At 46.4% G+C, this 26,830-nt stretch overlaps 2 protein-coding genes across 2 annotated transcripts in view; both read left to right on the forward strand.

Moving 5' to 3' along the window:
• The first annotated feature begins 2,001 nt into the window (after window positions 1–2,001).
• The window catches only part of LOC143425405 (uncharacterized), a 32,017-nt gene continuing 7,188 nt past the window's right edge, over window positions 2,002–26,830 (forward strand). Inside the window, exon 1 of the mRNA XM_076898149.1 lies at window positions 2,002–2,041. Within this exon, the coding sequence (XP_076754264.1) occupies window positions 2,002–2,041 (40 nt within the window). The remainder of the gene's footprint in view (window positions 2,042–26,830) is intronic.
• Window positions 26,372–26,830, forward strand: part of Cwo (transcription factor cwo) — a 377,930-nt gene continuing 377,471 nt past the window's right edge. Inside the window, exon 1 of the mRNA XM_076898233.1 lies at window positions 26,372–26,386. The gene's annotated coding sequence lies outside the window, so the exon portion shown is untranslated. The remainder of the gene's footprint in view (window positions 26,387–26,830) is intronic.

Genomic DNA, 26,830 nt, shown 5'->3' on the forward strand with positions numbered 1-26,830 from the left:
CCTGCCAGGAAAGAGAAACTACTTACAAAGTGAGCCAGAGCGTTGAACAGACGGCAACACTTTCGGCCGTCCGTTTATATTCACGTTTTACGAGCACCACTCCATGCCACTTGCAACCACTTGACACCTAGTCTGGCCTCTGAAACTGATCCGTCACTAATAAACTTTGGCCTTGATACACTCGAAACGCGTCTCGTTTTCGAGTGCCGGCTTCCGGATTCAACGGGCCACGAGCAATCGGTCGGATGGCCGCGATTTTTCTTTGTTCTTCCTTCACAAGGGCGTGGCTGCCTTCGATTTTCACCCCTTTCCACTCATCCGCCAAGGAAACTCGCCATTTATTCATTAAAGGCACGAACGCTCGTGAGAATCAACGAAGAACCTCGATTTTCAATTCTCTGCTCGTGATGACCCGTTTTCCATCCCCCCATCTCCACCCTCTCATTCTCTCCTTTCTCGCTCTCTCTCTCTCTCTCCCATTCGTTCTCCCACTTCGTTTCTTAAATTAAATTCCTCTTTACTAACTTGGGAAATGACGAATTTTATTGTAGATTTCAGTGAAACTCCTTTGATCACGGATGAACTTTATTATACTAGAGGAGTGGTATATTAAAAAGCGAAGCGTTTCATCAAAACTGGTTTAACAATTCAAATTATACCTGGACGCGAACAATTTTCGAGATTTTTAAATTCCTGATTTAAAGTTACGTGTAGGTGGATGGTAGAGAAAATTGGGTACTCGAAGGTATTCCGCAAGTACCATTCCACTTACTACCAATGTTTCATCCTAAAAATTCCTTAATTAACCGGTGGGTATTATAACAGTTAATCTCATTTCTACTGTACCGTTGGCTCGTTGTAGTAAGGTGCACCTGCACAAATATTATTCTGCGTTGTAGACTAAATAATCCTAGACTTTAACCTGAACTACTTATCCAAATAAGACATTTATTTATACGAGGTATATCATTCAACAGTACTAAGAGATCAGTGCACAAAGTGTTTCAATTATTAGGCCAACGAATTCCGCTGAAGCACAGCTATCTATATTGCTCGAAAGTTTAATCATCGCGCGAAACAAAATTCGGAAACGTCCAACCCTACACTCTCACCCCGGCGGCGGGTAGCTCTCCGAAAACTGAGCACCACTGCGGCATGTCTAATGTAAGAGGAGGAGATCGGAGGTGGAGGAGGTGAGAGTGAACGTGCGTAGCTGAAGGGGCAGCTCGGCAAGCCGGACTTCGGGGTCCTCCTTCGAGCCTCCGTCCCTCCGTACACCGTCGCCGCCCGCCTCCGCCGCCGCCGCCGTCCTTCACCCTTCTCCGGCGTTCGCCCCGCGTTTCCATCCCTTTTTCTCTCCAACGGCGAACCCCTCCAGGAACGTAGCAGGGCTGGCTTCACGACGAGCTCGTAGAGCCGGCGGAGGCGAAGGAGGCGGCTGGAGGTGGCCGCGAGGAGGGTGAAAAGACTCGATGGGGTGGGTTAGGTCTGAGCCTAGATCAATACTCGCATCTCTGCCGGCTGGACCAGGCCGGACATTGCGTTCCGAAGCTCACCTTCTAGCCGATATCAACCCTCCTACGGCGTCCCTTTCCCTCTTGTTGCCACCCTCGCTCTCCACGCTGCTCCACCTCTTTTCTCCTCCTTTCAGCCCCTCTTCCGCGACCTCTTGGCTGGCCAACTCAGCCAGCTAGCATCTCGCCACCACCAACCCCCCACCCCCTCCTTCTCTCACCTCGCACCGTCCCCCTCCGCCCCTCGGGTCCATTTGCATCCGCTTGTCTGGAGGCGAAGGTTTCTCGGTGGAAGGATTTTTTTTTTCGTCCTCCGTCGACGTGCCGGACGCGTCTCCGCGCGTCGCTGTTTATTCTTCGAGGGTGGTGACGTTCGTCGATGGGTTGGCCAGGTTCTTCTTCGCTCTTCTCCCGTTTCTTGTGTTTTTTTGGGGACAGATTGTTTGGTGTTAACTTTGGCGGGAATGTTGTAGGACTTTTCGCAAGTATGGATACGAACTTGAAAGATATTGTGCTATGGGGCGCATGTACGTTTCGAACTGAAAATGGAAGAAGTTAAAAGGGTATATTGGGATCGCTACGAGTTTTTAGGATCCCAATGCTGACTTAAATGCATTGTTGAGAATCTCAATTGTAGTATGCACGGTTTACGGTTCATTCGCCGCAATAGCGAAAGAACAATTCTTGAGAGTCCATAACCGAGAAGTTCTTTGGTTCTAACATCGACACGTTCCTGAATAAATTGTGGAAATTGTTCGCGTCATTTCCGTTCGACACAATAACGGAATACAGCTTCATTAGTCGTAGCAATCGCGACAAAGCGACAAGAGGAACAAAAACTCGTCGAGGAAGTCTCTTTTAACTCGATCCACAATGCGGATGCAAAGTGTTCATCGTTTATTTTGCGCGGCGAAAAGCGCGGGGGAAGAAGAAAAAAGTCGCGTATTCCGGCCCCAGCGAACCCACGAGAATAACGATTATGACTTCCGTGCAACAAACACCGTGTAAACGGCACGAGAACAATTCAATACTGCCCCGACCACCCCCAGCCACGCACACCCTTATGTTTGACCTCCCTTTTGGCCGATGTGGCACGCGCGTGGAAAATACCTGCGTGCAGACACGGCGATAAAAAGCATCGCAGGATCCATTACTTTAATTGGGGGGTGGTGAGTCGGGGTTGGTTTCGCGAAACCTTATCCTCTGAACAATCTGACATTTCACTGAATTGCTCTCTGATTTCATTGAATATACATCTTCGCAGAGAAAGTTTACACGTATCTTTTTTTTTTCATTCTGAAATTCTCTTTAGACGCGCAAAGAAATATAATCAGTGATCGTCAGAGGGTTGAGTCCCGGAAAAATATTTTGAATCCATTAATTTGAACACTCACACTCGGTGCTGTGCGTGCGAAAACGTAGGAAACGACCAGCAGTGCGTGTTAATTTACAATTCATCCTTTGTTTCGAGGAACAATGAGGGCACTGATGACAAGGGTGAAGAGAGGGTTGCGATTCGAACAGGGAAAATAAAGAGGTGCTCTGTCACCCTGTCAATTCTTATTTCTCTCAAATAAGAGTTAAAAACAATGCTTTGCGATTAACGATCGTTCCAGCGTGATTACATCCCTTGTTAATTCAAAGAGGAACGTAAAACAGCGCGCGGGGTGTTACTTCATTCTATTTCTTTTTAATGATCTGAAATACTTGGTGAAGAAATTCAAATGTACAATCAAACACTGGAGCCAAATTTTAGTTAAACCTATCCATCATTAAAATAATACCCACAATACCCGTCACTAAATTTATTCCAATCGACGCTTTTTCTAATGGTTAGAATTAGAATTAGTTATACTAAAGGGTGCAAGTAAAATTTGTCCAATTTAGAAAAAAAGAATTTACTCGAATTCCTCTATTTTCTTGTTTTCCAACGTTTTGCGCGAGCAAAAAGATTGTTTCCCCCGCTGACAGAGCAGCAATTCCCCGCGGAAGAGGGGGTCCCGCCCAAACGAGAACCACTGCGCGCTGGTCAATTTCCCCTTAGTTTCGTCTCGCGCGGGAAGGATGGACACGCTCTCCTTCTTTCTCTCTCTCTCTCTCTCTCTCTCTCTCTCTCTCTCTCCACCCACGAATACGGTCCGCTATACGTGGTCCGTAAACGAGCACGCGGAGAAAGAGAAACGTGCTCGCACACTTCGTATTTACGAATACACATAGGGAAACACACGCACTCAGGGTGAGGGCGGAAGGGGTGGAGGGTCCACCGGCACGTAGCGGCCGCCGAGAAAATTCAACCGGTCGGTTCATTTGCATGCTCGTCTTTTTCCGATCCCTCGAACGCTCCCTCCTTTCGGATTCAACCAACGACGCGTTACTATGATAACCGGGGGAGGAATTTTCTTTGTCCACCCCACTCACCCTCTTGGCCGCCGCGGCGAAACGCGCGAGAGGTACAGCCTGTCCAGCTTCCTTGCCTCTTACGAATTCGTCGCTGCTCGAGGATTCGTTAGATTCTGCCGGATGATCCGTTTCTAACGTGTTCCAATTGTTAAATGGCCTACTATTTTCGTTCAGAAATCAAGTTATCAGAGTCGTTGAATGTTTTTAACGATATGCTGGACTGTTCTTGTAATGTTTGAATCGAAACGTTCCGTGTAAAGTCTGGTCTTATAGCATGGCGCTGTCGAGAGCAAGTTTGAGGAGTTATTTGCAATTTATGGAAAATTAACGGATATAACTCGTTTTGCATATCTGTTGTTCACTTCTAGGTAATTTGGCGAGCAGTATGTGGTAGAGAGAAGACAAAGTTTCATATTTCTTGGGAACTTGCGCGAAAGTATACAAATATATTACATCTTTTCTGTATTTGAAGATTCTGTATAAAAGTGGAAGTTACGAGGAATCATAGTAACTCAAGACTCAGGACCAACGAGCATCTTCAAAGATCGAGCGCCCTCGACTTCAATTAAAGTTGGTTCTGGCTCGAGCAACGAGGGCCACAGCGGTTTTCTGTTTCCATTGAATTTGATCCGGTCGCGATCTTAATTATCATTCCGGTCCGATCCGTTTTACCTCACGTAGGCGATACTCTTTAGGAGCGAGTCTCCGCGTGGCTTCTTAAAGGAGACCCACCCTGGCGCTACTCGCTTTGTTTTTCTCGGAACTCTAACGGGGTCGCCTTTCTCCGCGCAGCTTCGCCTATCGTTTCATCCTTTTTCCCCAGCACGTTTCCTCCATTCCTCTATTCGGGCAGTCTGCTTCCGCGGCGGGACATCCTCTCACTTTCTCCGAACATTCCGTCGCCTTCTGTCCCTTTTACCTCGAGCTTTTCGCCGGCTTATCTGCGGGACGATTTTTTGAAAACGCGCGAAAATACTTTCCTCCTTTTAAACTCCCTCGCGTTGTTGGCGCTCACGAGCAAAGAGCTCGCTTCAAAGTGCTCTTAACTTCGCTCTAGAGCAACCGAGTTCCCTGCCTCTCGTTGGTTCCTTTGTTTAATTTCGCCAGCTTCAAGGTAAGCCCGTGAGAAGAGAAAGCGAAGATGGGAAATTGATGCTGAAGCTGTTCCACTCTTTCCATACTTAGGCGTATTTTAGAAACGATTTAAACGTTGGTAGGTGTACGTCGAAAAGTGGAGGATGCGTAATTTATATTGCGCACACGTATTCTCGGCACGCATACCAGCTACTTGGTAAATGTTCGAATCCACGTTCATCGATCCTCGCCGTCGCGGCTCGATCGGAATTACGGTGCTTTCGTGAAATCACGGCGTTATTAATCCCCCTTCCCGTTGGTCGAGGCAACAGGAGATCGAGAGGTGGAATGGAGGTGGGCCAATAATCGGGCCGGTGTGTTTCCACGCGGCGCTCGGAAAAGTAATAATTTAACGCGGCCCCTAATTATCGTCGCGGCAACACGATGTGTACACATTGTGAAAAAAAATTACGCTGCAAACTACCGGGCCGGGTACCCGCGCATTACCGACCGATCACGAGCCGAGTTATCCAATTAGCCGTGTTGTAAACCGGGCCCGAAATCGTCCACCGGCTGATTCGTGGAAGATCGGTTAATTGCGTTTAAACGTCCGAGGTAACCGAGGATTCATAAAAAAGAGTGTAAACGCGTTGCATTGTCGGAAAAAAGTTCACTCCTTTTTTTGCGTGCCTTTCCTTTTCTTCGCTGAATACCATTTAGAATAACTAAAGATATGGATTTGCAATGGCCGCGATATTATAATTAGAACATTACCCGAGGAATGCGTGCACTTTTTGTCTACCACCTTGCAACAACGCGTACTTCTGCTTGTTCTCTGAAAAAATCATTTAGAAAATACGCTTTAAATAGGATCTTTACGTTTCTTTAATATCATCCTGTACGCGAAACGTTACTTCCTGTCAATACACGCAGCCGGCTGGTCCCAGCGGCCGCAGCAAAAACCAGATCGCAGGAAGATCCAGTCTTTTGACGTAAAACATGTCCGCCGATAAAAAGGAGCCCGTGCAGCGCAAAAGGACCGCGATTACAACGGCGGGACGTTCGCATGTCTGGCACGGGCATGGTAATTGCGTGTTCTCCAGTTCGTGGGGGTTTTTTTAACGCGCTCCGCCGTGGACGCGGCAACCGGAAATCGAACGTACGAAGAAATCTTGATTTCCATATACGCGAGGGAACTCGATCGTGTCTCGATTGGCTGGCGTGTTCGAAATAATTAAACGGGACGCGGGAAACCCGGCAGAAAAAGGGAGGAAATATCGGCGCTGTTAATAATAGTACTGTTGCCTGTGGCCTGGGCCGAGTTCTCGCGCGAAATTAACGCCGAGACGCCGAGGAGCCCTTATAACGCATGCAAACTTAATTACACGCGATCTCGCGCGATTTCGTCCCGTTCGTGATACGTGCAAATTTAATTAACCGCCTGTTCCGCAATATTTAGCCTCGCTCTGTATGCCGGCTGAGAATGTGTAACGAAGATTAATGGGGGATTAACGCGTGGGTACCTATTGTTGTTGGACGCTAGAATTATTGTCGATTTATAGCCAAGGTTTCTCCGTTGAATCCCCGTTTTCTTTTATCTCTATTCTTGTTACTTTTCGACGATTGCAAAATGGGCACAATTAATTTTAATGACGCGGTCAGACGCGACAGAGGATAACCTGGACGCTGCGGAAGATTCAAGATCTATTTTTTGAGCCGAGGAAAACAGTAAACCCACGGAATGTTAGTAAAATATGGATACGCATAATCAGGCGGAGAAGTTGTAAGAGAGATTTAAAATTTATTTTTATTTTACTTTTATTTTAATTCATTTCGACTGTTACGAATGTTTCCTCGCCACGCTCCGACACAAAAGTTTCCAAAGACTGCGAGCACTTAAATAGACTTTAATAGGCTTGCAATAAGAATTCCAACCTGACACTCTTCCAGGAAACGATACTCAGCGATTAACACCGGCCACCGGTAAACTTCGTGGCACCGAGTTTACAGAACAATTAAATTCTCTCCATAAGTTGTAGCCTCTCCCCCGACTATGTCGCGAAAAGATACCTTGAAACGGAATAAACTAGGTCAGCTGTCACTCTGCCAACTCGCACTTCAGTCCATCAACTGTCACCCTCGCAGTCTATTTTTATTCGAGCGATATCAATCACCCTCCTCTCCCAATGTGCATTGCATTTCGCCCAATGAACGTACGAACGAATTTTTTAACGCTCACCCCTATCGCTACGGAACCACCGGTTGGCCACCACTGTTCACTTTCTCCATGTAGGAGAGCGCGAGCTAACCGAGAGAGAAACCAGGGGAGGGTGGAAGGTAGGAAGAGAGAGAGGGATGGAACCCTTTAGCGTCTCACCCCTTCGACTACCCGTCAAGCCAGTCTCACTCTCGCTCTCGATTCGCTCTCACTCGTGTCCTCCGCAGCCCTCTTCATCTCTCACACCCTTCGACCGGCCTCCCCAACCCCCTCAGCCGTATCCGCGTCTTCTCCCTCCTGGCAAGTGAGAGTGGACCTTGGTCCAGCGCTGAATCGACCCTCTTCGCGTCCACCCTCTCCACCCCACCACCCACCCACCACCCTACCGTTCCTGTACCCCTCCACGGCAACCCTCCACGATTCCAATGATCCAGCCTTCCTTCTTCCACCTTCTTCCCATCCCCCTCCCGCCCTTGCCCACCTCGTCGCCACGTTCCTCGGGCTTTTCTCTGGCCTCTGCACGTCGCCGCACCCTAATCCCCCATCTCGAAGATACGTCTACCCTCGAACCACCGTATCGATTGGCGAGAGCCACGCCAGAGCGCGCCACTGAGCGTTTACTCGGGACTTTGGGAAAAATCGGGGCGGAATTTTAGGACGGACCCCGATAGGTAGGTTGATTTGAACTTCCATTGGCGAGGGAACGTTTCAGATACTTGTTGGAGGCTTGAATCCTAGAACGATGTCATCAGTGGCGGAGTACGATACAAAGATCCAAATCATACAGCATGGAGACATTAGCAGACTCTTCAAGACTCCGATTAACAGACTTTTGAATTTCAATTTCGATCAGAATTGAACGCAATTTGTTATCTGGTCACGGAAGCATCGATGTACATTTGGACACGAAAATGTGATCGGTTGAAATTGCGTGTGAGACACAAGAAGGGAATCGAGCTTTGGAGTTCGCAGTTTGCTCGGAGAAAATCGGAACTGGTATTCCTTTTAGGGAATCACTTTAAAAAGAATGGAAGTTCTCGTGTGTTTTTCTAATGGGCTTGATTCGAAGGAGAACAATTTATGAAAAGTTCGAGAGCGTTAAAGTATGTATGACTACGAGGGAAGGACTTCGCGTTGCATCGTCGACATCTTTCCCGACGAAGTTTCATGGAGGACGGAAGTTGAAGATAGAGAAGGGACATTGTCCTGCCTCGGGTCGTGGAAACTTTCGAAGAGACGATTCTTTCGACTAATCGCACTGTGGTCAATCGAAAATCGTGCTACCAAAAGAGATCACAGAGATCATGACTTTAAGATAAATTTCCGACCGTTTCCACGCATCGAACCTTTGTCAAACCCGAGCGCAGTAATACGATAATATCTGAACGCAACGTAATAGTCGATGACCCTCCAAGGTTACAAACCTGTTCATAAAAAGAACTGATATTCACCGTGTATAATATGTATGATATGGGAGGCGTTAAAAGATTAAAACCCGTTAAGCCCAGCCGAAAGAATTAACGTCGAAAGATATACCTCTGTGCCGATCGTAAAAGCGTACAATGTAATCTTGGAACGGCCGCGGATGATTTCCTATTTTCGCCGATCCTAATGAAAGAAGGTAAACGACGTCCCTAACGAACGCATAAAACCGATGGTGAACCGGATAATTCTCGAACGAGCCGTTACATTGGTACGCGATCGTTTCGTAGCGATCGAACGTTAGCCACAAAGTAGCCGATCGCGCCTTAACAGGCCTGCCCACTTGTTCGTTAATATTTCGGCCCGAATATCGGTGGCGTATCGTTACAGTCGTTACAGCTCGAGCTTCCGACACGATTTTTATGATCGATCCGACGTGACACGCGCTACGAAATCCGGCCGACTCGGCTCGATCTACCCAGACGATCGTAAAAAAAAGCAATTAGCGGTCGACGCTTTTAATCGCCTCGTAAAATCCATCGTACGCGCTCTTACGTTCCACCTCTCGGCTCTACTTGCCCGGCTACGCCTTCATCCTCCTCCGGCGGGGGTCGCCGTTTCCGTTCCGCCAGTTTCTAGCCGAAGGAAACGGCTGTTTAACAGGCGATAAAGCCCTTCGTTCCTCGCCAGATAACAAGACTGGCCACTGATGCTCGGATACGAAAAGAAACGTTATGACGAATTAGGGCCACCCTAAACCCGTCGCCCTGCGGGAGGAAAAACCTACGGAAGAAGACCTACCCCAAGGATAAATGTGTTTCGGGAGCGGTTAATGCGCGAGGGTACTCGAGAGATACCAAGAACCGCTGCACTGTTCCGATTCACTGGCTCGGACGGATTGCGTTTAACGAGGTTACCGCTCCTGCCGATTGCTGATTGCATTTCGCGGTTTCTACGCGGTGATGTGATCTCAGGTGAGAGCTATTGAAACGCGGGAAACGTGTTTGCACGATAATCGTTACGTTCGGAACTTTTATTGGTATGCAACAGCGTTGCATGATTTATGTTTAGTTTTCTGTTTCTTTTTCTTTTCATTCGATTCGTTTGTCGAGATTATCGTCGGGGACAGGATCATTCATTGGGTACGACGTCTGTGGAATACTTAAGTCGGTGATGTTACTACTACAGACGTCCTACTAAAGGAACAGAGTTGTCTGACTCTTGCGAGTCTTGTTTCACTGAATAAAATTCTCGCTTATATACTGTTATACCTTCGTATATTTATTGATCATCGATTGCCAGTTTCGATGATTCTGGTTATTCGTTAATAATATAATATATTGCAATGTATTCCGAGAGATAATTAAAATAAATAATTTTCAAGTGACGTATGAATATTCACAAGGATATTGGTGTTTGTTTAAAATACAATGAATGCAGTGAAGGTAATCTTTGAATTTATGATTCAATTTCTTTTTTTATATTTCTAAGATTGATGATAAGATCGATGAATATATGAAATTTAATTATGAATATAAATAGCAGCAAGCCTTGAGCTCTACAGTTGTCTGACCTTTAACGTCTACTTCTACTTGCGCGTACTGGTTACACAGACGTACGTTGTCCGATTCTGTGAGTAATATTAGAGTTGATGTTGATCAATTTACACATACATCGCATGGATATAAACAGATGCATTTAGTTTGCGCAAATGTTGCTAGACAATTTCAAAAGAACAAGTTACGTCAAATAAAACTTTTCCATCGTACAGAGATAGTGCACTTTATAAAAGTAATCCTCACGTTAAATGCTTGATAGTGGAAACGTTTATGCAAGATACAATATCGATAGTTCGTCGAATCTCGAACACAGAAAGGGAAAGAATCACGAAGCTTCTCATTCGGTTCGAGCGTCAGTTTGCTCGTTACGCAGCCGAATCGCAATCTCATCGGAAGAAATTTTCTTCTTAACCGTCGATAAGGCGACGAGCAAACTTTGGACCTGGGAACTTATCCCCCCTCTGTATCTCACCCTTGCAGAAAAAGGGTCGCATCTCCATAAAGGAAATTCTACAGCCATCGACTTCTCGCCACAGTCTCTAGCCCTTAAAGGGGATCCGGCAAACGCGAGCTACATCTTAAAAACGATCGCGCGAAAGGAGACGAGAACGGCGAATTAAATTCGTTCGGGTTAACGCTGCTCGCCTATCGCAAACGATAAAATTCGCTCTTCTGACCTGGAAACGGGAACACTTTTTATTCGCCGTCGCTTTGTACGCTTCCCGTTGCAGCGAAGTCGGGGATAGTGCGAAGTAATACTTTTACGGTAAATTGTCAAATGAAGCAACTGTTGGAGAGATCGTATCCAGGAAGAGAAATGGAGACTGATAAATAAATCTACCTTTGTGCCATTTACCGATTATATGGCATTAGTTCCATGTGAAAGCTCCATAACAACTCCTTAATACCGCGAACTTTGGGGGCCAATTTCACCCCTTAAATGTTGACCATTGCCGATAGAAAAAACAAATACGTGTCTAACATTTTCAACTACTCTAGAAATGTACTAAGTTTCAGTAAAAGGTACGTTTACTTATAAGTTTTAGCTTCCAGATGGTAGAAAGATCTAAAAATGTTTCACAAAAATGACAATCACTTCGACCGTGATATAAATCTTGTGCTGGAGAATGGGATGAGCCTTGAAGTCAATGGTTTCGAGGACCAAATATTTGTCGATCGATCGACACGTGATACGTATTTATATTCCAGAACTTTGAGGTTGCAGAGCATAAGATGCAACCCGTAGGAATCTAATAGACTTCAGCAGGAATATTTTCGCTAGCTCTTGATCAAGAGAGCCTGTGCAGCAATATGTACGAGCTGAACACGTTGCATACTCCTTGGGCACACATTATAAACTATGATGAAATATTTCACGCCACTATTGTTATTAGTTCCGTATTTTGACATAATAATCTTAAACTAACTACTATAGTCTAGTACTAAAAGATATAATATAATATACTACGTTTACACCAACATGTTTAGTTGTATAGTGAATACGAACACCATTGTATTATAAGCATATCACGAAATGCAATAAGTATTGTTATTATCCTCTGATTTTAGCACTCCTAGTATAACCAAACCCAATCTATGAACGACAAGAAACTTGTGCAAATAGTCCTGAATCCAATTAAACTAGTTGGAAGTTTAAATCCTAGTGTTTCGATTCCAAATATTTCGATAATTGCTGTATGTGACGTAATTTCCCAAGAAATGGCACGTTAAGGACACCTCCTCGCTTATCATGTTCTCCTGATACAAAGTCGAAAAATCGGTTTTTTGGTTGACAATCGGGTTTTGTAACAGAAGAACATAATAATCTAGGAGGTATCTGTAATATATCACTTCTTGGAAATGGACGTCATTTCCGAGAATCCCGGTAATTCCTGGAAATGATAGAATAAGGATACCTCGATTGAAAAATCCCGAAAATCCGACTTTGTATCAGGAGAACATGATAGATGAGGAAATATCCTGAATGTGCTATTTCTTGGAAAATGACGCCACTTCCGGGATTACCAAAATTCTTAGAACTCCAACTAATATAGTTGAGTTCAGGGCTATTTTTTACGAGTTTCTTCTCGATGATGGTTTAAAATTGGTCATTATAGGAGTGTTGGACAAATCTTCAAATGGTTAAACAATTACTTAACAATAACTGTAACTTTTTAATAATTTGCATGCAACAAAATCCCTGTACGGTACATCTTACGATACAATTAAAACTTACAAGCTGGAACTATTTAGCTAATTTTAATAAGCTATTTGTATAAACCCATTAACAGTACATGGGTTTACAACTAAGATTTATGTAAATTTGTAAGGAGTGAACTAGTTTTCGAAATTCTTCTTTATTATTGATGGAAAAATAATGCAGTGACCTACAACTGTTTTTACCTAAGAGCCTGAAACAAAAACGTGTGCAGACTTTGCGTCGTTATTTTCTTTATGCGAAAAGATCTCACATTTTCTGTCAAGTGTCCTCACTGTTCGCATAAATGTTCTTCTACGGTTAACTAATAAACACTTTTCGATTCAAGAGAACACCATCGAGGTTTCATTTCACTGTATCGTATAATAATAATCAAGAGCTGAAAATTCAGTGGAAGCCAGATTCTAGCATTTTTCTTCTAGCCTCGTTGCCTGATAGCTTCTTCGCTCTTATCTCTCGCGCTTTCTCATTGTTCTGCTTTTATTTCAAATTACATCCATGACTCTCCTCTGCACTACTTCTGTCACTATTACTTCACTGTGTGGCTGCAACTGAATGAAGAAATCTAAGTAGTGGATGTGATATTCTGTAGCTAAAAATTTGTGGAACGATTAAAACGAGATTAGAAGCAAGAAAAAATATTCGAGAATTGGAAATCTCCATACTACTGCTATTCACAATACTTTCGAAACGAACAATTGTTTCGAAGCATCGAAGCAACAATAAATCCAATGGTGCACCGTGAGATCAGTTTAATCCAGAAAGATCGACGGGATGACCTAATAATATCCAAACGGGATCGCGTGCAACGCGATTTTACCGGGCCGCCGGTTAATCGATAAAGCGGCACAAACGAACTCCGTACGAACGCGGAAATTACGACGCCCCCGTCGCCCTACCTAATATCGCCCGCCGCTCGACCGACTAAATTAATTAACCGGCAGTTTTGAAAAAGTAGTGCGCTAGCCGGGGCCCGGGCATTATGCACGGGTCGGCTGGTTGCGCGCGAAAACGAACATTAACAAACACCCGCGCGGACCAAACGAGGCGTCCTCTTCGTATCAGCGTACGCGTAATTTACACGAACGTCGGAAAGAGAGAGGGAGAGAGAGAGAGAGAGGGAGAGAGAGAGAGAGAGAGGAGAGGGGAGGGAGGTATAGGGAGTTTTCGTTCAAACTCTCGTGATTCGTTCCGGAATTTCCCTGCTCAAAGGACGAGAAACGAGTGGTCGTGGCCGAGGACGAGCTAAAAGCGTTCCGTCTCTCGTGCGAGCAGCCACCCCCGCTAGAAGTGCCACACGGTGGTAGCCAGCCGTCGCCGTCGTCGTCGACGACGTCGTCTGATGTCTGCGTTAACTCTATTTGAGATTTTAAAATTCAATGAGCCAATCCGATCGAAGAGTATATTGCCGGCTCCGTGGTCTCTTTTCTCTTTTTGCGGATGGCTCGCGGAGGCCAGTACCGCGAGAGAGAACAAGGGGGGACCAACCAGAGGAGGGCCTTTGTGATACGGTTTAACGGGGCTCCCTTCGGCCTTTTCGGATTCTCGATGGATCAAAAGCTTCGACCAACCTTCCTCGGCCAGCTTCGTCAACACCGATGAACCGTCGTTTGCCGCTCCCACGTCTATTCCTCTCTCTCTCTCTCTCCCTCTTTCTAGACTCGGGGCCACGTCCAGGTCTACGTCCTCTTCCTCTTCCTCTTCCTCTTCCTCTTCCTCTTTCTCTGTCCCCGTGTTCGTTTCCAGCTTCGTACGGCAATCGCCTCTTGAGCGGCGCAAGCCTCGCCGAGTTCGAACTGGTCCGGGAGGGCCGGGCGTTTTCTGTCGCGCGAACGAAAACTTTTGCGAAACGGCCGAGCGAGCCTCCTGTTCGCTGGCACGTGAAATCCTCCCCGGTGCGAGGGTTTTAATAATCACGCGGCGAGCGGACGCTTTGTCGCGCGCCACAAAGCGAATTGATTTGTTTTATAAATTGGGGTAGGTCTGTTTGCTTGGCTAACTTTCGGAGGATAACCGTGGGTAGGTACCGGCCGGCCGCGCGTCTCGATCGAAGCCAGGAAAATTAAACGGAGAGACGGTGAATTAGACGTCGCTGCCCGCTCGCGTGTTAGTATTGCGATCGTTTCCTTCCCTCTCGTTTCCCTTTTTTCCCACTTTGATTAGAGGAATTGCTTGCCGAGGGACGGGAAATTTAATTAGCGATCGCTCGACTGCCGACGCGAGAGTGTCGTGGAAAAAATAGACGTTTTGCACTCGCGATAGAGAATGACTTGTTTTTGCGGCGCTCCGCGAAACGACGAGAGAGAGAGAGAGTACCTGAAAGAATGGATTCCCTAAAAACGAGAATACGAAGAGGAATCGAGCAGCGTACAACTATCTCTCCGCGATTAAGGGGCGTGCTCGCGTTTCGTGCATCGATGCCAGCCACTTTCGCGGGTCTCTATTGAAGTCACGCGGTGAACAGAGTCTTGTTATCAGCGAACCGCCACACCTCTGTCCCCTATCCCTCGATATTCCTCTTCTAATAACACCGCCTGCCTACCCTCTGACCTTGTGCACGCATTCGCGTACAGTTCGATGCTTGTACCAAGGCTGAACACGACGCAGGGGTAAACTTTGGACCCTTCGGGAAGCAATTACTCTTACTCGGACTCTTCACGTGAGAAATTCGTAGCAAAATACTTTGCACACTCTTTCGTGGCGTAGAAAATCTTATAAAATTGAATACTTAAAACGATAACTCGAAAACGTAAAATCATCGAAATGTGCAAACTCGATGGTCGTGGGATCGCGCGTTAAACTCTTTTTTTTTTTTTTCTTTAAAAGAGGCAAGATGATACTTTAAAAAGAACCTGTAAACCATTTGTCCGCGTAACTCCGTTAAAAAGTTTCCGTTAGTAACGACGATCAGATTAAACAAACTGGCGCAGCGCGGTGTTTAAGCGAATCAACACGGTCGTCGAGCGACGGACGCTGGGGTGGGCTGGTTTCAATGGGATCGCTTAATAAAGTTGGAACAATGGCGTAGAAACACGTACGAGTGGATATATTATATATAATCAGGGGTGAATTATATCTGCGCCCGGTCGTACGGCACGGGGCATTTATTAGCAAGCGTTGGAGGGTGGCGCAGAGTTACGGGCTTCCGGCCTCGGCCGAACAGAGCGCCTCGCTTTTTCATTTATACGCCCGTAAACGACCGGTCGACACCTTGGACGATTCTCAAGAATTTACTGCGTGCCAAAAGGGATAGCGTTCGCGTAACGATCGCGAGGATCATTTCGCGCGATGATCATCGAGGAACGTGGTTCTAATATTCCAGATTACTTTTCCGCGGCGGATCGATTAATTCTAATCTAGCCAGTTTACAGGCCGGCGTACGCGACGACGTTCCCAGCCGCCAATTAAATACCTGTTCGCGATAAGAAATTTGTATCTCATTAAAAACGTTTCAGTGAAACATAAACAATTTAATTTACATCATTCAACATCGGACATTAAACGATTCCGAGTTCGCATCTGCATAATCTCTTTCTATTTTTAATGCCTCCGTGCCGTTTCGAAAACCAGTCCCGCGAAAACCAAGCACCACCGAACGTCATTATCGTCATATTTAATAACCATATTTCTCTCAACTGGCTGCACCGTTGACAAGCGCAGGGGAACGTATAAAACAAGAAATTACACTGCCGTGCACAGGCTCGCCTTCACGGCCGCGTTGTATACACGACGTCTCCGACGTCTTAATACCAGTTTCTTCTGTAGCGATGTGTAGAAAGCGATCGAGAGGAACGATTATTTATTTTATTCGAAATGGAGAGGAAAGGAACGGTAGGGGAGGGGAAGAAAATAAAACGAGACGTTTCTGCGAATAATTCAGTCGCGTAAAATAAAAAAAAAAAAATTCATATTGCCGCTCTAGTTCCAATAAGAAATTGTTTTAATTGGTTGCGAGGAAAAATACGACGATACGTATAATCGCGACGATATCTCCATATTTTAATATCGTTTCCGATCGCTTTCTAGTCGAACGTATCGCAACTTCTGCGTCACGGTGAACGATCTGAGTTAATTTGTACTTTTCATTTTGGAAACGGTGAAGAATTTTTAACATACGTTCTCTGTGATATACTGAAATACCGTAGAACAGAGTAGAAACGCGGACAATTTCTTAAGGATGCAAGAATCCGGTAAAAGAATTGCTCGAGGAAGAAACTCTTCTTTTCGGCTCGGTTATCCGAGCGGTGACCGTTTCTCTCTCGTACACGATAATTGCCGGCGTTATTAAAAACAGTTTATGCCAGCCAAATCAGTTGGGCGTTCGTTAGTAGAACGCGTTCCGGGAATCCGATTTTAATAGGCGCGTAGTTTCCCGTGGAACGTTCCGGAGTCGACCAGAACGATTTTACGACTGCTCGTTCGAGCTCTTTCGGTGCGGTACCGGGGGCAAACAAGAGGAATGGTTCCGTGCTGCTTAAGAGACTCGGTCGAATAATTAAAATTGATGTGACAGCGAATGTTGCCGCGTACATGTAAATCAGCTGCCATCAGCGGCCAGGTGACGCAATCCTTCCTGCCTACGATACGTTTCCAATATTTTTTTTGTTTTACCTCCCACCCCTGTGCTCTTCGATGCGGCCGTTCAAAAATCGCACGGGCTCAAAGCGACATAAAGTTTATATCGAAGATGCGTTTCGAGTCGTTTCCGAAAACGTGGGACGTTCCGTACGGATCTGCTCGTGTACGATTTTTTGGAGCCGCGCGAGCGTCACTGGGTGCATACGAATTAGTCGCATTAGGCCTGAAGCAGTTAAAGCCTTTTCGTCGTGTCTCGATTTAATCTTTCGACGTTCCGTTACATATTTTCCGGTTTTAATATCCGTAGGATTTATGGTAATAGAAGATTCCTCGGCAGTGCGTGAAATTTTACGTGCACTTATGTCTCGTTAAATTGAACAAGCGCTCCGTATCGCTATTAATCATACGCGTTGCAGTCCTATAGGTAACTTTTTCTTTGCAAATCGTATCCTTGAATGTTCGCGCGACTTTGAACGGCGGGGAGAAGCTGGCGAATAAAAAATTCGAAAAAGTCTAGAATTACATCGGTCAGAACGCGAAACGAACCGCAGGAATAAAAGGAGATCGGAAAGAAGGATAGCGCGAAATGAACGGGCGGTGAAAAAAATCGAATCGCGTATACGTTCGAATCTTTATCAACGGAACAAGGCCAACCACCTTTCAGTCTCCGAACCGAACGCTCGCCGAACAATTTAATCGGGACTGCTAAAGAAACATCTATATTCCACGGACACCGTGGCATCAACGTGACGCCGCGTATCGATCGTGGATCTGCGATAGAACGCGATCGCCGGCGAGCCGAGTCAGCCATCCCCTCGACGAGCCGTTTTAACGTTGCCATTGTACACGTCGTGCGCGAGGAACGCGTGTAAAGTCGAGTTCACGGGGCACTCGACATCCGTGACACTTTAACGACCCACTGAGCGATCGGGTGAAGCCGTTCCCCGCGAACTTCGGTCATGAGCCCGCGTCGCGATCGAATTTTTCGCTCTTTCGTTACGGTCGACGAGCACGCGATCCCAGCCCGGCCGAGCCGCGCTGAATTTCTTGCCAGCGACGATCGCCCGTGATCGCTCGACGCCGGTTTCGCTGTGATTTACAGCCGATCCGAGCTGTTGTCTCTCGAATAACCGAGGGGCGTCGTAATGACGCTGCTCGGACTGACACTGGGAACCGAACTTGTTATTAATCGCGCAAACGAAAGCGGATCGTAAACCCCCGCTCGAATTTAATTTACGATATTCTTTCGCGGCACTGACGCGCGTTTGTCTATCCTACCTACGGGGTTGACAAGTGGATTTTTAGACTCTTTTATCCTGGGTACTCGTTGTCGTTTGTCTTGAGCCAACGTCGTTAACATCGTAAAGGTACGCGATTGTGATATATTGGAAAATTCGTCGTTTACCTTTTGGAAAACTGCCACGATTGTTCCAGGAATTGCGTTCGTCCGTTCTTTTAATTAATCAACCGTGCAAACCTATCGTTCACCGGAACGGTGGTCTCCTCCCATCCAGAAAGCAGCTTTCGAAGCAAATGTAATTCGGGTTATGGCGCTTCTCGTGCCAGGCTCTAGTTTTTGAGGCCTGTTATTGTCAGTAGAATGAGCAGTCATGAACGGGCACGTGAGTGATGGACGAGGAAAAAGCTCGCGAGCCAGCCTGAGAGAAACCACGTGTACCCGGGAACGCGGAGGAGCGAGCAAGCGGGGAAATAGAGGCGAGAAACGGGACGGGTGGGACCGGCGATGGTTAGAGGGAGAAAGGAGAAACAGTGTTTGCCAGTTCGCAAGCAATTATCGCGCGCGAATCGCGCCACTTGCAGCAGCTACGTAAATTGGCTCGCGTTGGTTATATCGATCTTGTTCAGCAATTTAAGCCGAGTTAAACTTCGTGCCCCGATCGATGATAACGCGGTCTACGGCGTACTCTCGAACCTTTTCCACGGCTCTGCCTTTTAGCCTCGCGACGAATCTAATAGCCGCGAGAGATCGGGGTGATTGACGGCTGCTAGAAATCCGACGAGGTTATGGGAAAATCGTGTTATTTGGTCACTTTTTTCTCCGTCGATTAGGTAAACGGATATTCCTACTAAGGCCAATTATTCCAGCCGCTTCTATTGTTAATAATCGGATGTAACACTACAAATCCGCAATAAGGATCATCCTCTGGAAGCAACCAATTGATGATCCGCCGCGGTATCAACCGGCACAATGGTGTTCCCGTTCGAGTGCCCTCGCAGCGGCGCGGTGTCCCAACGAGTGTCCTTAAAACCCCGCGAACACCCTGGGATCCGGGTACCGCGTCGTGATCGTAATTAACCCCGTCCCTTCTAACGAATAAGCATCAAGGTAAAAACGTACTTTAACGTAACGCGACTCTCGTTTCGCCGTCGCTGCCGGTTCATCTTAACTTTACGAACAGACGGCGGCGGGACAATAGTTACCCTCCGGTTTCGGAATTACAACGTCTACAGGGCCGCGGTATCGTAATATCGTGCATACACACGTACATATATAATACCCTGCCCGACAGCCGTACAAGGACCTTCACTCCGCGAACACGAAACAGCCACCGAACCAACCCCCGCGCTCGCACAATGCCGCGCGTACACGCGTCCCCCCCGTGCACTTGGCCAGCGAGCCGGATGAAATCTTAACGAGACGCGCGGCCCGCTTCGAAAACCGACCCTGCCACGACGACGACGACGATGACGACGATGGCGATGGGCCGTTCGTCTCTGAAAAAAATACCCTGGTAATTAAGTCGCATTTCGAGGGTGGCGGCGTGGAGTCGAGAAGGGACTCGATTCTGGCTTCACGAGTGAGTTCCCAAGGAATTCTTTCATACTATCGAGGATACAAGGGTTGGTTGGTATGCACGAGTAGTAGTTTCGGGTTTGTTGCGTCGTGAAAAGTCGCTGGAGATCTTAAAGGGTTTTTCAAGCACGTTGAATCGCTTGGTATACTGTACGACAGCAGAAGCGGAGCGTTTCAAATGTTTCGAAAGGATTGAAAACGTTGATGCGAGTTGTGGTATCCCGAGTATTTCATAATACTCGAGCAAATAAATTCTGTAGCAATCGACGAACCTTCTCCGTGGCGAATCTTTATCGATTTCGAGTAATTGCGTTCCAGGTTTTCAGCGGGGACTTTAGGGTAGTTGCCGCCAAAGTTGCGTGTAATCCTTTGGGGCTTGTGGTTCTTTAGTGCGTGCCAAGAATAACTTCGGTCGAACATCGAATAATTGTGTTTGTCCCTGATTTTTGCCCAAGTCTAACGAACTCCTCAAATCCCCTTAACAAACCAAGAAAAGTACTTTGCCTTGACAATTGAAACGCTTATGCCCACTGCTACCCCTGTTACAGTTTCACGAACTCTAATTCGATACTTCGATCCAATTAAAGAAGTTCTTTCCAATTAGTTTTAACAATTCTATATATAATAAATAACAATCATAACAAAATCTCGCAGGATTATTCCGATTATCACAGAAACGATGGGAGAAGACTGTTTTTTCGGTCGCCAGCTGGGCAAGTACAACGTCGAACAATTTGAAACGGTGCTCGAGAATTCCGCCCAACGGGAGTCGATCTCATCGCGTTTAACAATATGAATAATGCAGCGAAACGAAGTAATTCGCGCGATCGAGCGGCTCGTAAAACGCGAAAGTCACCCCCCTGGTGGGGCGTCGTCGAAGAACGAAGTCGAACAATTCTTCGGAGGGTAATTAACGATTCCTCGCGGCAATTTCGCGAGATCTTGAGCGCGTTGTAACGACCAGCCGGGATCCTTTCGTTAGACCACCCGCTAAAAGCTCCGTAAATTATTGCGCCAAGTTTACGGTGACACGGCACCGCGCAGACGCACCACCGCCGCTGCGTCCCTAATTGCGCTAATTATTATCGTTTCGTCAAGGGGACGGGGAACCGCCGCGGACGGAAAAGTCTCTCTCTTAACTTCCGCGACGTCTCCTGCACGCTTTACGATCAACGACACGGTAGAGCTCCCTCGCGAGACCGGCTCAAGACCACGCGACGATTTCTTCGTCGGAGAAGTACGATGGAAGAGGGGTGGTGCCGCGATTCTGTCGATCGATGTCCATTTTATGTTAAGTATGGTAGAGGAGGGTTTCGTATATTTTTTTTCGAAATATTACGCAACGATGGAGTCAATGAATTACACTTGTAAAACGCCAGATCGACGAAGTCTACTTATTGTTAGGATAGTACTATTCACAAATTCTATTACGTTTAGATATTTATGTGAACATAAATCTACGAATAATATGAAAGTAATATATTTAGTAGACCTTTTTGTTTATTAAATGAAAATAGAAAAATCTATAAGTGTGAAACCGACTATATAGCTTGCCAACATTGATCAAACATCCTCGTCTACTTTCGAGTGCCTAATAATTTAACAAATTCACAAACACCTATCACAAGTCACCACGTGTGCTTTACTAATCTATCGAGAAACGCCTAACGCGTGAAAAAATAATTCTGCGTTAGTTCGTATGTGCCTCGTTGTCTTAAAACTGCACGTATGCCGTAACCCCGTTTAGCACCGTTCGTTTCCCATGCACGACGGTATACATCAGATGCATAAATAGGATCAACGCATCGCAGTATGCACGCGAAAATGCACGGATATATCGAAATGCTCACAGGTGTGCACACACCGAGCATTCTATAATACCAACCCCCGCAAGGGTTGGCCAAGCGCGAAAGGTGGAACACGCCAGTTCGTGCTCAGACGTGACTCGAGACGCAACCCCATTTTTTATCTGCCACGAGTATTGTTTCTTATCACGTTTCTTCTGCCAAACCGCCGAATTCTGGTACGTCGAAAGTCAGGTACGTAACCTTCGCCCATATTCGTTGCATTTTGCAAATCTTTGTCGGCTACTCTTTCGTCAGATTCACGAAGATTCCAAGAGTTGCACGTTATCAGTGTGTGAACATTGATAGGGCAAATCAGAAAGCAATATGAAATCGTAATACGTTTCCATCGATGTTCCAGTATCCCTTTCGACTCGAGTTAGAGCGATAGTCGTGGCTGTCCGCGCAAAATTTCGGCCGTCTGTCCCAGCGGGTCGGTCGCGCGATTTATCATGCGAACGTGTCCGTGGGCCCGATAAATTGCGACGTCTCACGATCCGATTCGCTTCGATTTCACCGCGAAATTTCGCCGCGGACCGCGGAGAAACTGGAGAACCGGAGAGGCGACGTGGTCTCCGAAATAAATTAAAAGTCAACGAAATCCGTTCTCTTTCCGTTGTGTGCGACGTTAAGCGTGTGTGCCCCCGCGGTACGGTCGAAACAAAGAGCTGGGCCGCCTCGAAATATCGGGACAAATCGCCTTACGTAAGCTGGCTGGCGTCGACCGCGTCCACTTCGACCGTCTCCTTTTTATTTCCCGGAAATTTCGCCGGCAAATTTATTCGCCGCGCTTAGCCGCAACCGGGAGGACAGCAAGCGATGGACTGCCGCGCTGGCGGCCATTTTGGTGGACTATTAGCGCTGCTGCTGCCTTGCGTACGGTAGATAGGTATAATGGATGCGTGTTTGGGCTGTCTTTTCGCTTGGTGATTAGTGAGTTACGAGAATGATCGCGTTTAAGTACAATTCCGTCTTGTATCGTCCCTAAAGGAAAGTTGTTTGCGTTGTTTATAGCTTATCTAAAGCGTCAGAGTTTCAAGTAATATAACAAATGATAAATAGGTGTTCGATTAAACAACATTTCTTCAGATTTAACTATTTACTCAAATAATAATTCTAAGCGTTGTCCGAAAAGATTGTATCGGTATTGATTAAAGGATAGAAACCGAATAGATGATAAAGAATTCAAAGATTTCGCATGTACGTACAGGTGCTCCTGTTTTACGATACGAAACGAAATATCGTGCGCATATTGTAAGTCCCTCCGTTTTACCAAATTTAACGTTGTAGGTCGCGAGCGCATGGGTAGGTGCTGGAGTTTCTATGATTTTAAAGCCTTCGTAAAATTTGTTGAACACTACGTTTCGGAGGAAAATCTGGCGAATATTTATTTTGCTATATCAGGTTTGCTCTTGTCTGGCGTTGTTCATTTTCTCTTCTGAACTCTCGTCTAATTCATATGGGTTCGTGCAAGGTGGCCCGGGCAGCGTATCGCGGGCTGTTTTCTCTGAAACTATTAAAGATATAACTTTGTTTTCTTATGCGAACGTCTGGAGGGCCAAATGGTACGCGCGCGAGCAAATCAGACCGATGGAATTTTGTTTTCGCTACGCGTCCGCGCAGATGCGCTAAAATTATTGCATTGCAAACGGTTGGATTAAAGCAGGGGTGAATTTAGAGTAGCAAGAACCATATCGCGATATTATACGATACTTTACATAAATCATCAGTGATCTTTAATTTGAAGCACCACCTCTTTAAATCGTCCGAAAAATCGACGTGTTTAAATAAATCAGAGCAGCTGTCCTCTCATCATCATACATCAGCCATTTGCCAAATTGCTCGCCGCGCGACAAAAAACATCGATTCACGACATCGATCACTTTTTTTCCCCCATCTCGTAGAAATACCAGCGACCAGAAGCTGACCGGGCCATCGGACGGGCGAGTCCTGCACCCACCGCTCTGATATTCTCCCTCTCTTTTGTCACCTGTCACAAAATTCGTTCCATGAAATTAGCAGCTGTCGCAAAGCCGATTTACCTTGCCGTTTAAAAACTCGCGCACAAGTTTATCCGCGTTTCATTAACGACGAACGCGTCCACTCCCAGTACGTATGCACCTACATGGCTGCCACGTGACGCATGCAACATTGAAAGTATTTACCGCGCGAATCGACTATTAAACGCGTTAGCATTTATATATCTCTGTTAATAGAAAAAATAAGTGTTGCACGATGCTTGCATTAACGCGGACGCTGTACGTAACAGCGGTATGGAAAAACATATTAGATACGAATCGTTCGATCGCATGTGGCAATCGTGTTGCATGAATATTTTCCTTATTACACTTATGGGAGAGTGGTGCAATGAAATATCTCTAGTACGTACCGTGTGTAGAATATTCGCAGACGCGGAGCACAAAGCAGTGTCAGAAAAAGGGGGAGCCAAGGGAGATCGAGGCCTGGCTATCCTTGATATTTAACGATTGATTGGCAGGATTGGCAATTTGGCCAATTACCGTGGTGTTCCTCGAGTTTCGCGGAATAACGAATGAAAATTACATAGTCGGGGCCCGAAAGTATCCCGGATCGGGAATAAAATGTTGATCCGAGGCCGAAGGGCGTCGATCGGAATAGACGGCGATCCATTTGTTCCGGAGAGATCGTCGATCGGTGAAATTTATCGCGGATAAATTGATGAGTTACGCATGATAATTGGGACCGTTTGCTCTCACAGCGGACTTACAGAGTTCTAGCCGGACGTGTGGTAGAAATTTTGTTGGTTTGGTAATTACCGGGGTGATTCGTTAGAAGTTTACTGCCGTTAGGGTTTAACGCTTTCGAAAGCTACTTTGAGGGCGCAATTTTATTGGGATTAAGCCTTTCGGAGTTCGCCTCGTTGCTGGTAACTTAGAGTTTCAGTTCGGCGCCGGGCACAATAGCTACTTTCCCTTTGTTCGACAAACGATTTCACACAACATTTCGCGCATTCGCTGCTATAAAATTGCGCTTCGATCCTGTAAGGGCGCGTCCTTTCGATTACGTCTAATGCGTTGGAATCTCGTTCGGTTTAACAGCGCTACGAACGAGTAACAAAATACTAGATGATTTCGCGTTAACTATTTCGTAAGTATTACAGGTTCTGTGAGTGATAATTTATGATATCGAGCAGATAATTTTCAGCACAGATATTTTCCAAAGGTACGAGGAAAATTGCACCCCAATTTCGCGCACAATACCTTCACTTGGCGAAGTGATTTGTATCGCGCAACGAGGGGGAACATTTTCGCGCCAATATCAGACTGCATATCTCGGTGCACATTCGCGACTCCTCAAATGAAACGGACGGGCTGCCCGCTATATTTGTTCCCCCGAATTTTCCACGACGTTCACCGCGACCATTACCACAGTTACACGGCCATTCGACTCGGCCCGATAAAATCGAAGAGCCCACGACAACGGCGTCTGCGAAAGTTTCGAGGAAGCCCATTTCGACTTAGCAATTTCGCCGAGGCTATTTCCACTTTTCCAATTCTTTCACCCACCCCCTTGTCTCTCACGTCCGCCCGCGCGCTCGTGACTTTTCCACGCAGCCCCGCGAAAGAGAAAGAGAGTCGTAAAGTCCCGGGCAGGCGCGGCTATCGATTTCACGTGTTTCCTTTCGGAAATTGCCTTGTTTTTTTCTACCCCCGCCGCGCGCGTGTATTTCGGGCCAAAGATCGATACGATATCGCGATACCTTCGACCACCGCGCTGGGTGGTCCCTGCGAGTGACCAACCTCGCTGCGAATCCGCCTTAATTCGCGCCTTCTCTACGAAACTCGTGCACTATCTCTCCGCGTTTCGTTGCACGAATACTATACTTGAACTTGTAATTAAACATCGATCGCGTAGTTGAAAATTATCGAGAGCTTTGAGAATTCTCAATGAAAATTTCTAAACGCGACGTCCACGAAAAATATTCGTATTACGTTCACCGTTACTGTAAATTCCGAAATATCGAAATAAAAAGACTGCAACGCGACAGAAAGGAATGAAATTAAGAACGCTATTCGACGGTCGAATCGTTGCACCATTTCACAACAGAGCCTGGCGGATCTCGCGGGTGGCAAAAAAGGAACGAAAGATTCACGAACCCCGAAAGAACGAGGAAGGAAACGAGGAGAGCAACGACGAGAGAGTAACGCTTTAAATCGCTCGGCGGGGTCGAGAGGACGCGGAACGGAGCGGGGCCGAGCTCGCCTCGTAATCCAGACAGATGGGACTCGTTAATGGGACGCGCGAGTAATTTGCAAGAAATCTAATAACACCGTGGATGTCTCTCTCCCTCTCTCTCTCCTCCCCCGTGCTCACCCTGCCCCGTTTCCGTCCCCTTTCTCGGCCCATAATTCGTGGCCTGACTTTTCCCCCTTGCTGCCCGTCGTTGCCCTCTCTCTAATGACAATACACAGGGAGGGCACCCCGCTCGTGAAAATTAAAATTCGCCCCGAAGCACGGAGCGCGCTCCAGAGCTGGACACCGTACGTTAACTCCCGGACGAAAAAGTGGCGGGTCGTGTGCGTGAACTAGCCACCACCAGCGATGGCTTTTAAGCCCTCCAAAGTGCTGAATTTTCCACGGAGATTGTTAATAATTTCGATTTCAAATTTTACCACGGAAATATTAATGAGAACGACGGAGTATGAACGACAGAATGGGCAACTGCGAAGTTCAGCCAGCTTTTCACACGCGAGGATTATTAGCGGTAGGGGTGTATCGATTTAATGACACCAAGAGTTGTATGCCCTTCGCTTTGGCGACACGTTGATTAGTGACGTCGATCATTTGATGCCAGGCGAATCGACATGTCCAACGGATGAGTTTGAAGTCGTGGTGACTAAAACTTTGGTCGTACTGTTGAAATGAAAATTAAGGTTAAGTATGAAAATAAGTCACAATTACGATGGTTATTGAATAATTGAGATGCTTGACTTCTTTAGCGGAGTGCAAGGTAGTGGGAAATGGTTCAGGATATGTAGAACGTCGAAATCTCGAGAGATTTAGAAGGTTTGATGTCCTTGAGGAACGAAATTACGTAAAAGGGTAGAGGTTTTGTACCGGAATTCTGAAACTCGATAGTCTTCATGGATCGATTTAGTCTACAGATAATCTTCTTAAGATACTAAGCTTTGCGTTTAATACCAACGGA

This window comes from Xylocopa sonorina, chromosome 7 (assembly GCF_050948175.1).
Source record: "Xylocopa sonorina isolate GNS202 chromosome 7, iyXylSono1_principal, whole genome shotgun sequence".
Lineage (NCBI taxonomy): Eukaryota > Metazoa > Arthropoda > Insecta > Hymenoptera > Apidae > Xylocopa > Xylocopa sonorina.